This window comes from Equus asinus, chromosome 15, assembly GCF_041296235.1.
Source record: "Equus asinus isolate D_3611 breed Donkey chromosome 15, EquAss-T2T_v2, whole genome shotgun sequence".
Taxonomy (NCBI): Eukaryota; Metazoa; Chordata; class Mammalia; order Perissodactyla; family Equidae; genus Equus; species Equus asinus.
This window is the reverse complement of record NC_091804.1, coordinates 43,003,907-43,016,040: the sequence shown is the minus strand read 5'-3', so window position 1 is coordinate 43,016,040 and position 12,134 is coordinate 43,003,907. Positions and strand designations below refer to the sequence as shown.

Genomic DNA, 12,134 nt, shown 5'->3' with positions numbered 1-12,134 from the left:
TACACTTATACTAAAAAATAATTCATGTGTATCTGAAGTTCAAATTTAATCGGATGTCCTATATTTTATCTGGCAACACTACTGGAAATAGAGTCGTGACCAAGACAAACACCATCCCTGCCCTCTCACACAGCTTTACAGCAACTTCAGCCTCAGAAGCCCACAGGATTCAATTCCCCTCTCGCAGTTCCCAGTGGGAAAGCCTGCGGAACAGAGTGACTATCTCTTTAGAGGCACGTCGCCACTGGGCACCCATTTAACAGATGTCACTCTGTATTGTAATTGCAACTTTATTTCCTTGTTGTACTCTCTGAACTTAAGGTCCTTTGTGACAGGGTCTGTGTCTTTTTACTTCGATAACCCCAGACTCTATCTAGCACAACACCTGGAACCAGGAGATGCTTGGTACAGACCAGCTTACTGAACGAGCAAGCAAATGCATAAACGGTTAGATTGGCATTGGATGCAATGGTAAACCATGCTCATGGCTCGTAAGGAAAATATTCACACACCTTCAGAAATACTGAAGACACACAGAAAACCACATTGCCAGAATCCAAAGACCATGTGGGTGAAGAATGACCTTTTATTTTAAAATGTTTTATGAAGGTACTCCAGACAAAATAAAGGCTTTAAGAAAAGGAAGTGGGGGGATCCTGTGAGGGAGAAATGGTAACCCTGGAAAGAATACTAAAGGGGCTTTTAAAAAGTTATTTCTTAACATAATAGGTAAGAATGCATCAAAGCACTGATTTAACTAACTGGTAATATAATAAAATATGATTTCCAATAGTTAACTAGAACCAATAACTGAGGAATATGGTATAAACAAATAACAAATAATTAAGAGCCATTTTACTGTCAGTACTGACTGTCATACAATTGAAACACTCAGAAGGAAAATCACAAGAATCCACAAAAGGATAGATCCAGAGAGGTGCAAGGACATGATATCTACAATAGAAAATCATTTTGTGGCATTGACTCCTTTCTGTCCAGCTGTAAAAGAGGGAACAAAAGTTGATATCTATACAGTATGCTTCAATCACGCTAAGATTTTTTAAAAAGAAAGAAAAGAAAGGAAAAAAAGAAAAAGACAAATTTTGTATTGCAGCGTTTCCCAATGATGAGACAATTAGCCAGGACTTGAAGCTTCTTTTCTTCATGGCTTCTCTCGCTGCCATCCTGTGACCTCCGGGGTGGATCTGTGGCTAACCCATCGCAAGCGCGTCACACACAATTCTTGGCAGTTACTGTCAGTGCTCAGATCGGTAGGCGGGAAAAGTCTCTGTTCGATGAAGCTTCAGAGGGCTGGTGACATCTTTTCCAAAAAAAAGTTTTAAAATGGCAGTTATATTTCAAGAAAGCCCACAATCAAATTAGCTAGGAACAAGTTTCTATATAACAGAAATAAGTAACATACGACACAGGACTTTTTCCAGAGGCCGCTCACAGGGATATGCAAAGAAGAGTCACGAGAGATTGCGTGATTAACATATCATTTGCATGTGGCCTTTGCACTGAGCTGTGATGGAAGCACTAGTAGATATGTTCCTCCTTAATTCTTAATTGTTCATCTTGATCAACTCCTATACCCAAGGTATTTAAGGGAAATGAGATGGAATCATAGGACTGTGGAAACTTCTTTCTAGGACAGTCTTTGGAAACCTGACCGGAAATAAAACAATACTCTACTTACAACTAGGAAGTCTTGCTATAAGGGAGGCCTTCTTAAACTCCAACTAGTCTTTATTATTTCAGGTTTAGGTTCCAAACCAAGAAAAGTGAAGAAGTCAGGAAGGAACACACAGGCCGCCGTTAGCCCCCTTTGTGATATAAGACAGGCGTTGTCAAACCCTCTCCATAAAGGGCAGATACTCAATACTTTAGGTTTCGCAGACCATATGGTCTCTTCGCAACTACTCGATGCTGCCACCTGTAGCGCAAAGGCAACTATCATCCATACGTAACGAACAGGCATGGATTTCCAATAAAACTTCCTTAACAAAAACAGACAGCAGGCTGGACACGGCCAGCGGGCCATAGCTTGCCAATCTCTGCAGACAGATCCCTTGATTTTATAAAAGCAAGAGGCTTTACTGCCATCTGCTGGCTGAGGATTCCCACAGGCAAAGCAGTTCACACTGCAGACTGTGCGAGCAGCTCTCAGAAGCGACAGAGCGAAAGCCGCACGCCTGAGCACAGACAGCACTCCTGTAACCACGTGCGGATCAAGCCAGCATCATACACAGGGAGACAGAACTGCAGCTCAGGGGCGCACGCATGCCCCGCCGGAACTCACTCAAAATGACGCTGTCCTTAAACACTGAACCAAGCCCAAAGGTTTATGGTGGCACGTGGCCCGGAAGCCTTAAGTTTATGCTCTGTCACATTATCACAAACTGCTCTGAGCTCCATCAGACCTCAGTGGAGTCCCTGGGTGACACCAGAAATCACAGATTCTGAAATTTGCAAGCCTCCAATCCGAACCATAAGAAAATTATATATCTAGTCATACAATCCCTGGCACACAAGAGCAGTGATTATTATCAGAGAAGTTTGAATATTAAAATATCCCAAATCACAGGAAATAATTTCCTCCAGCCTCCTAGCCACTTTGAACACGAATTCTATTCTCTTGCCAACACACATATACACACACACGTGCTATAACATAGAGAAATTCTATTAATGGGTTTGAGTGAACGTCTGGGTATATTTTGTTATAGTGTGATAAAAGTCGCCACAGGCAGCAGACAGTGCACAAACACTATTGTGCGAAATCCAAACCTTTGGCCAAGTTAAAGCCCTTCCTGAGCCTTCGACCATAGCTCCTCAGACTCTGAGTTTTTGAGAAAATGACTGACAGTATTCACTTGCGGTCAAGTCGAAACGAAGACACCAACAGCTTCTATCATTATGGCTAACTGGCTTTCTGGCTTGGTTTGAACGCCATTTTAGCTTAAAGCCAGGAAATGCATTGAAAGATTTTCTTACACTTTTTCAATTCACACAAACGTTACCAGCTGGTACTGGCCAGTAGACCTCATCTGGGCCCAGGCCTGTTCTCTGGCCTGCACAGGTCCTGAAACATTGGGAATTGCTTGTCCATATTTAAGTAACTGCAGACTTCCCATAAAGGGGTCGATTTCCCTGTCCTATTGTACAACTGGAAGGTGACACTGGCCCCGTATTCTGCCACAGCGTGACGGCTAGAGGTGGCTGCAGACCGTCCTCTTCCACTGAGGCCTGCACTCTCCCTGGGCTTCACCTGGGGCCTCACCACACCCATCTACCCCATTTCACTCTGGCCCCTATAGACACAAGCTTGAAACCTTGGTCTTTTGTCATTTTTTCACATTTTCTCAGATCCTAGTCTATTACTTCTCTCTTAACTTCTGCATGTACAACGTATGTGACTGTGCTAGAATTCATATTGAAAAACCAATGCTAACTTTTCCGAAGTAGCCACTTGCTCCAAGAAACTCTCATCCTTACAATAAGTATGTAAATTGCATGGGCTGGAACCGTCCTCTCGAGGAGCCATTTCCATCGCGCGGTGCCCGCCTTTGAAACACCCACGGTGGCAGGATTTCCTCCCACGGGGAAGAACATCTCAGATAAGAAAGAAACAGCCCTGCACTGGGAGTCAGAACCCTGGAGGTCTAATGCCAGTCCCTCTACCCACTAGCCATGTGATCTCGAGCAAGTCCTTGACCTCGGGGGGGGTCTTCGTTTCTGCCCTTATTGAAAGGGAGAAGACAGTCCTGCTCTTGCCAGCTCAAACTGTTGCCAGGAGTGCCCAACAAAGCAACATGGAAGATGCCTGGTAGAGTGTGACACAAAGATTTGGTGTGACTCTTTGATTTCCTAAAATTTTCTAAAGTCAAGTCTGACCAATGACATGTGCCTATTTTTCCTTGTTTTCGTTTTGAAACAGGGATGCTATCTTCCAAGGCAATTCAAGTAGAAGGGTTCTAAAGATATTGAGCAATGGATCACCTATGGAGGAAGGGCAAAGACACCTAGAAGTTAACTTTAAGAAGGAGGTGAGGGAGTTTGAGAAGAACACCACACCCGGCTATCTCCTAATGCCCCTTATGCACGAGCCGCACTGCCTCCTTCCTGCCCTCTCAATGCCCCAATTCATTTCTGTCTCAGGGCCTTTGCACATGCTGAATTCTCTGTGGAGAGTGCTTTCCCTGGCTCTCTCTATGGCTGCCTCTTCTCTGACTTCAGATCTTGGGGTAAATGCTGCACCTTTCTGTGACCACCGCCTCCAAAGAAGTCCCTTTGTCATCATCTTCCCCAAACCAACAACTCTGCTTCACTGTTCTCTATTACAAACACTTTCTTTTCCATGTGACATGGACCAAATTTGAAATATATTTATATTTGTTTAATTATTGACTGTGGCTCTTCTTTAGACTATAAGCTCTAGGGGCACAGATACATGCCCGTCCAGTAGCCCCAGAATATCTCCATCACCTAGCACAGTGCTCAGCATAAAGTAGATGCTCAATAATCATTTACTAAATAAATGAATGAGTGAGTTAATGAATGAATGGAGAGGTGAAAACCTCAGCTCCTTACTAGATAGGTGATCTTTGACACACTAATACCCCTTCAAATTCTGTCTCTTAGTTGCAGATGGGAATAAAATACCCCCAGTGGCTGTTTGAGCACTAAATGAGATCACGTATGCTAAGAACCTAGTGCAAAGCCTGGTACACAGTAGGTCTACAAGAAACAGTAGCTTCTTTTTTTTTTTTTTTTTTTACTGAGAAAGATTGGCCCTGAGCTAACATCTGTGCCAATCTTCCTCTATATTGTATGTGAGCTGCCGCCATAGCATGGCTGCCAACAAGTGGTGTAGGTCCGTATCCAGAAACCAAACCTGTGCTGCCAAAGCAGAGCGCAGCAAACTTAACCACTAGGCCATGAGGCAGGCCCAGAATGGTAGCTTTTATAAAGATACTCATCGAGTATGTCTTGTCTCCCTCATAAGGAACAAATCTGGCACTTCATAGTGGTATGTTAATGTTTGTTTATATAAAAAAGGAGAAAAAAGTTCTCATGTTCAAATAAATTTACAAAGCTCTGGTTTAAACAAGATTAAACAGATTCTTTACTGCAGGACATCTCAGAGCCTTGAAAATATTGGTTTACACTCTGAATCTCTAAAAGGAGAATTGAACATGCAGCATTTCTCCCAAACTTATTGGACCCTAGTACTTTTGCCGGGGAGGGCAATAATTCCCAGGGTTAGCAGTCCACAGAACACAATTTGAAAAACGTGACTCTGTGTTTATTTTCTGCAATGCCTTCCTAAAAGAATCCTGTGGCTACAGTGTTCGACATACACTTGTTGAATGGTTTTCTTTCATAAATTTCTTCCACTGTCTTCATGATAAACCTCCTTCACGTGTTGATTCTGTATATGCCTAACCGTAGAAGAGAATTTCTATATAAAAGCTGGAAAATAGGCTGGCAGAAGTAGTGAAGGTAGACTAAATGTGTCTTAGTTTATGTGGCAAGTGTCAGAATCAGCACCTCCCCCTCCTCACCAGAAGCAGTGGTAATAAAATGATAATTCCAAAACAGACCAGCAGGTGGCGCTCTAGGACTAATTTTGAGGAGGAAATGAGAATTTTTCTCAAACCAGTTGGCTAAATTCCTTCATAAAGGTCTATATAATTTCCAAGATTAACCTCCAGATCTGTCAGGAAAAGTCAGCCTGAAAGAGATCAAAGTAGAGAAACTGGCTAGTGGAATTACAACTCATAGATACCAGGAAACCAAGAAGAAATTATGAGCTGTGTAACCTTACTATGTAGCACACGGAGGGCCATGATCTTAAGGTTTCCCAATTTTGTTTTTTTTGTGGGGGTGAGCGGGAGGGAAGAGATAGGTAGGTGGTATAGGTGGAACAACCGATGAACTTATTCTATTTATCTGTCATGTAAACGACCATTCCTGATAAGTAAGATGATGTTAGGTGAGCCGTAAACAATTTTTTTTAAAACCTATCAAATTTACTGGTAAATTGGGTCCTGTACTACACACAGAGCACACACTGGTACTGAACCTCAGTGAACATTGGTGACTAAAAAGCAATCCACATGATAAGATAAATGTGGACAAATCTACACAGGACACCCTGGTGAGGAACATTACAGTAAATATTGGTACAAATTAAGTATCAAGATAAAACACATTTACATGAATTTCTACACAGGTAACAAAAGTAAGTGAAAACAAATAAAATAACTGGTACAGAACATAAAGCAAAAAAATAATTTTGAAGCAATTACAATGCCATTCTCATTCACACAAACATTCTAAGACACTAGGACACTTCATTGAGTATTAATATGCAGCCAAAACAGGACAAACATAAGAATTGTAATGGAAATTTTTGTTCAATGAAGATCATACTATATAACAAAGAGCAAACAATAAGTTTTAATTATATTCAAAACCTAGAACACAATCACGTTCAAAACCCTCTAAATTCTCAATCACAAAGCTTGAGAATCCATCATTTATGCAGAAGCTCTGTGGCCTTTGTTCTTGTTATCACTGGCATTTATTTCATTAGAAACTTAGTCATCACTATCTTCAAATTGCTGTTTTGTAAGTAGTATTACTGTGTTCATTTGAAAAATCTATACCAATAAACTTGAACCTCATTTTACAGTAATGCCTCATTACTTTTGAGTATTGGATTACAAGAATAGTAAATAATAAACCTGAATATAAAGGGGATAAACCCCAGTCTAATTCGGATGAGCTGTTTGGTTTATGGCTTCCTATTCTTGATAGAAACAACAGCCATAAAAACTTCTCCAAGAACGGGAATTTCTTTCTTTGCTGTGATGTTTGTATCGCTCTGCTCCACTTCTAGAGGTAACATTATCTCTACTGTTGTTGCAGAATTAGTGGATTAGCCTTTGATAATCATCCCAGACCTGTCGGCTCTGTGTGGCCTTCCAACCATAATATGGGCCTTTTGCATGCAGCTATAGTTGGAATTTTTGTTGCTGTTGACAAAACTGTCCGTATGCTGGAAAATAGAGTTGTTTTCTTCATAGAAACCTGATGTGGATATTGTCAGGGGCAGCCATATACACTCTAGGAGCATACAAACAGTATGCTAACAATACCTAAAACATCCTCTTTAATCTTAAGAAGAAGATTTTTAAAAATATTATTATTATATTATCAGGGCCCTGATAAGACTGTTAGCCCAAAATCATTTCTGATGAAATCCTACTCATTTTGGTTAAGGATAGTTCGATTATTAAGTTAAGGATGGTAAGATGATTATGTTCTTCATAGGGTATTTTGTATGTATAAACTATGCTGAGATTTTTAAGCTCCAAGATATTTGCTAATGAATCTGAAACAGCAGCACGTCTTACGTCTTCCATGTTCCTCACTCTCAGTGCATCTTTGCAAACATGGTATTCTAGAGAAATCCAGTGATTCATCAGCTTTGATGCAAGCTGACTATTCTCAAATTACCACACTGCATCTCAGGAAGGAAGGCAATTTCTCAATTTCCTCTCTGTGAAGTCTAGCTCACTTTGGTTCTCGACTTTCTTTTGAATTCCAGACACATGGAATCTAAAAAGACATACCTTCTGTGTAAAGATTATCTTGGTGTGTATAGAAAGTCAAATTACAAAGCAATTCAGTCACTTTGTGTGACTGTATGTTCACACGCATCCTTCTTTTAACCCTACAATACTTATTCATCTTATCGTATATTAGAAAAATATGGCCAGTTGTTATAAGAGTATAAAGGTTGTTTAAAAAACTAAATTTATTTAAGTAGAAGAGACTGAACAAAACTGACAATAGTACACACCAAAAACTGCGATGATATTCAAAAATTGCAAAAATTTTTGAAGATGATATGGAACAAATGGCATTTGTGACAACCTGATCTAACCCAGCTCTCTCTGTAGGTATGTCTTGGAAAGTAAGCTTATGTATCAATTATTTATCAATACTGTCACTCACTCAAAGACACTGAGGATACGTCTTTTGAGCATCTACAATGTGCCATGCTCTCTGCTAGTGAACACAGCCTGCAGTCACAAAGACTAGAATGTAAGCACCCTTCATGCCCTCTGAACGTGATACATTCATTCAACAAACGTTCATGGAATGGCTACTCCATGCAAGGCATGGGGGATACAATGATGGGGAGAAAAGAAGACACAGCACTCCTGCCTCCTTGGTATCATTGCTTCCTGGAAGAGCTAGTCATGGGTTAACTGACCACATAATTAAATATGAAATGAAAATTATGCTGAGGCTATAAAGGAGTGTCGTCATCCTCGTCTCATGAGTACACACAATCGGAGATTCCACACCAGTTAGAACAAAGTCTGGGAGCGCACTGGAGGTGAGACAGAATTACCCAGGATGGGGGAAAGGCACACCATTCCAGGGAGAAAGAAGGGGAAAAGCTCTCTCGGGGAGAAATGACCAGCAGGAAGGGCTGAAAGGAAGGCTGGGTGACCAGTGTACAGAGAACAAGCATTTAGGGCTGAGACCGTTGTTTCCTAGGGTCATTCACTTGTTCCCTCATTTATTTATTCAGCATATTTCTGCATACGAACTAGGTGCTGTGCAGTGCCTGCTCCTCCAAGTTCTGGGATCTTGCACCCTGTCTTCAGCAAAGATCCCCTACATAGGCCTATTGGTTTATTTATAAGTTATATATGAACAAGATATTCTTATACACTATAAAACATACAAAGGTGCATTTGAAAGGATAAGAAATGGTTAAATAGACTTTCTAGTTGTTCTGTTGTCACCCCGTGAGCCACTGTGTGCCCTGCTTCAGAGACCATTTTCTGGAAGAGGGGCATCTCAGGATCTGCTTAGTCGCAGCAGAACCAGAGCCAAGGACTGCCCGCCTCGGTGCGCTCCCCTTCCGCTTGAGCACGGTTCCTAAGCTTGAGCATTCATGACACTCACCTGCAGGGCTTGTTAACACACAGATGGCTGGGCCCCACCCTCAGAGGTCCTGATTTCGGAGGTCCGGAGGGGGGCCTGGAAAGCTGCATTTCTAGCAAGTTCCCAAGGAATGCTGGTGCTCTTCATCATCAGTGAATAGATTATTTCTTGAAGCGTGGACCCTAGACCTCCTGCCCAGACCCTGTTGTAGGTGTTTGTTAAAAGTGCAGATTGCTCAGTCACGTCCTACTGCTTAAGATCTAGAATCTCTGGGATGGAGGGCCCAAGAAGCTGCATTTTAAGCGCTTTCCCCCAGGACACTGTGATAGAGTTAAGTGCCTGGGAAGCTAGGCCTTGATGGGGGCCTTGACCCTGGGAGGAAGGGGACTAAGCAGTGCAGCACGCAACAGCAGTGGGTTGAGCTGAGCCCCCCCCCCCGGAGCCACCAGGCCCCCGCGCTTACCTTGCAGGTGGTAGAGCTGGCCTGTGCTGCGCTGCCGCGTGATGTGCTGCCAGTAGGCGCTGCGAGGCAGGGGCACCATGGTGCTCAGGGAGGCAGCCCGCTCGCTCATCTTCATTTGGAGCTGCATCAAAGGGAAGACAGTTTTGTGTCAGCAACCCTAGGACTGAAAGAGATCTGACCGAGGGAACCTGAGAGCCAAGAGTCTTAGAACCACGGAGCTAGGGGACAGCAACTCAGTAAGTATTTGCCCGTGATGGTGGACAGCTGTTATTCTGGCTTCTTCACAGCATCCATTCTTCGCCGGGCATTGATTTTTCTTTGGGGAACTTTCCTCCAACTCGGCACAAATCCACCTAGTCATGGGGGGGCTGACCTCATCACTGACTCTAGGGGTGGCCTGGTGACCCAAGCCAGGCCAATAAGACACAATCCCTGGGGATATTTATTAGAACTTTTGCAGAAGAGAGTCTCAGTAGAGGTAAGCCAAGGGTTTAGGCCTGTTTCGTGCATCACTTTCTCCCCACGGTGTAGAATATTTCCTGGCACAAGGTAGGTACGCTCTAAATACTTGTTGAATTGAATGAATGAGCTTTCTTGCGGGGTTGCTGTGAGGAAATAAGATGGGACTGGAGCATATCTTGGAACAAGGAAGGGAGAATGTGCCAACCAATGGACACAAGTGAGAGGAGAATGGTTACAAACTGGAGAGTGAGAGTCTTGACAAGCTCCGTTGAGACCCTGGATCCCACTTGAACCCAGAGACTAGCCCTGGACTCCTCAATTACATCAGTCAATCCCATCTTTCAGTTGAAGCTGATTTGAGTTGGGTGTTCTATCACTAGCATCAGAAGAAACCCCGGTCTGCTCTACAAGCGCCTGATTCTTGCTCCAGATCCTGAGGAAGGAAAGGAGAAGTCGTGGCTCTGGGCTGCAGGCAGCTAAGAATATCTCACCCAAAAGACACTGTAAAGCCCCAGATCCTTGGGGAGTAGTCAATGGCCTGTCCGACCACATCAGGGGAACCGACCTTACAAGGGCGGTTTCAGAGAGAAGACAGCCTAGTAGCCTGGGCAGAAGGTGGATAAAAAGAGAGGGAAAAGAAGACAACGCACACAAGATGAGTGGGTGTACCATCTGAGGCAGCTCTCCAGCCACCCTCTCATCTGAGCCCTGGGCTAGACACAATCACGATATAGCTTTATTATGTCATGACACAGGAAGGGACTATTAGCAATGTTTGATTTCCTGAATATCAAATAACTCACCCAGGCTTATAAAAATGAGCTGAGAAATAAGCAGATCTGTACAAGGATGTACGTTGGGACGTAGTTTGCAATCATGGAAAACTAGAGGCAACTTAAGGCTCCATCACTCAGGACCTGGTTAATTGCACTTAGAGCAATGGATACTTGGCAACTGCAAACCAGAGGAAGGGAGATTCCCATCAACTAAAAAGGAAACATTTACGTATTGTATCATTAAGGAAACAGTGAACTGCAGACCACTGTCTCCAGTGGAAATCCATTTTAACTGCTCATGTGAAAAATGGTGGCATTAAATGCCTGCCCATTTGGGTTGTATGAGAGTTCAGTGAGATGACACTACTTAGCACAAAACAGGTACAGGAAAAAGTGGATGATACCATTTATATTATTAGCATTGTTATTTTTAGTATAAATTGCAATGTCCATTTAAAGATTTTTTTTTTTTTTTAACAAAAACTTCCCCTCTCCACACCCCTTCAGCATGGTAGGTCTAGGCATGAATGTGTGTGCAGTCACTCAATAAAGCCAAAATAATATGAGGCTTTGTACCCTGGAGCCCGAAGCTTGTGGTAGTTGATGAGAATGAACTTTAAACAGAGATTATAACCATTTATTCCAAACACAATTTAATTTATATGTGTTGTATTTACATTTAACCGATTGAGTTCTCGGTCCCTATCACAATAGGACAATTACTGAAATGTGTCCCTGAGTAGAATGACACAGTATTAGGTTTCATGCAGACGTTTTTTCCTCAACATGTCCTGTTAGACAGAAAGAGCAAAAAGCTGAGAAGAGGGCTAGTAGAAAAGTTCTGTGGCTATTTCTCTATTTTTGTAGACATGAAAGTCTCAACATTTAAGAGCAAAAACCAAACCAAAACAAACAAAAACCTATTTACCGGTGACTTCTGGTGATATCTAGCCTCATTTACATGGAATGCAAGAAAATAAAGAGAGGAAAAGAAGTGAATTTTCAAGGTACTGATTATTTGATTTTCTTACTATAAAGAGGTCATATCTGAGATAAGAAAAAAGCTAATATAAAGAAAACATTTGGGAAATAGCCATCACTTCAATTATTCGCTACATTAATGTGAGTGTATTTCTGCAGCCCAGCATGATGTGACTGTATTTTTAGAAAGCTATTTAGGAACAAGAATGCAATGACACCAATGTCATGGTTCATGGAGAACATGATAAAGCTTGGCTCTCTATTTCTTCCTGAACACTTTTAAAGAATATCCAATTTTATGAAAGGAGCATTTTAATTGTCTTTAGAGAAAAATGATGAGAAAGTCTTCTTACTTAACAATGCAAAAATGTCTGAATTCTCTAAGGGTGAAAAGACAAGAAGCCATTTGGTGAAAAGTCCAGCAGGAAAGTTTCCATCCTCGTTCTTCTTTATTGACACAAGTAACTCGGATCCTTGAT

The 12,134-nt window shown here is 42.1% G+C and overlaps 1 protein-coding gene across 3 annotated transcripts in view; it reads right to left on the bottom strand.

The window, feature by feature from the left end:
* Positions 1 to 568: 568 nt before the first annotated feature.
* The window catches only part of DOK5 (docking protein 5), a 152,682-nt gene continuing 141,116 nt past the window's right edge, over positions 569 to 12,134 (bottom strand). For all 3 annotated transcript variants that reach the window (XM_014832169.3, XM_070486158.1, XM_070486157.1), the window contains exons 7-8: positions 9,437 to 9,557; positions 569 to 1,321 (exon numbers count right to left, since the gene is read on the bottom strand). In XM_014832169.3, coding sequence (XP_014687655.1) covers positions 1,257 to 1,321; positions 9,437 to 9,557 — 186 coding nt within the window. In that variant the 3' untranslated portion in view covers positions 569 to 1,256. The remainder of the gene's footprint in view (positions 1,322 to 9,436; positions 9,558 to 12,134) is intronic.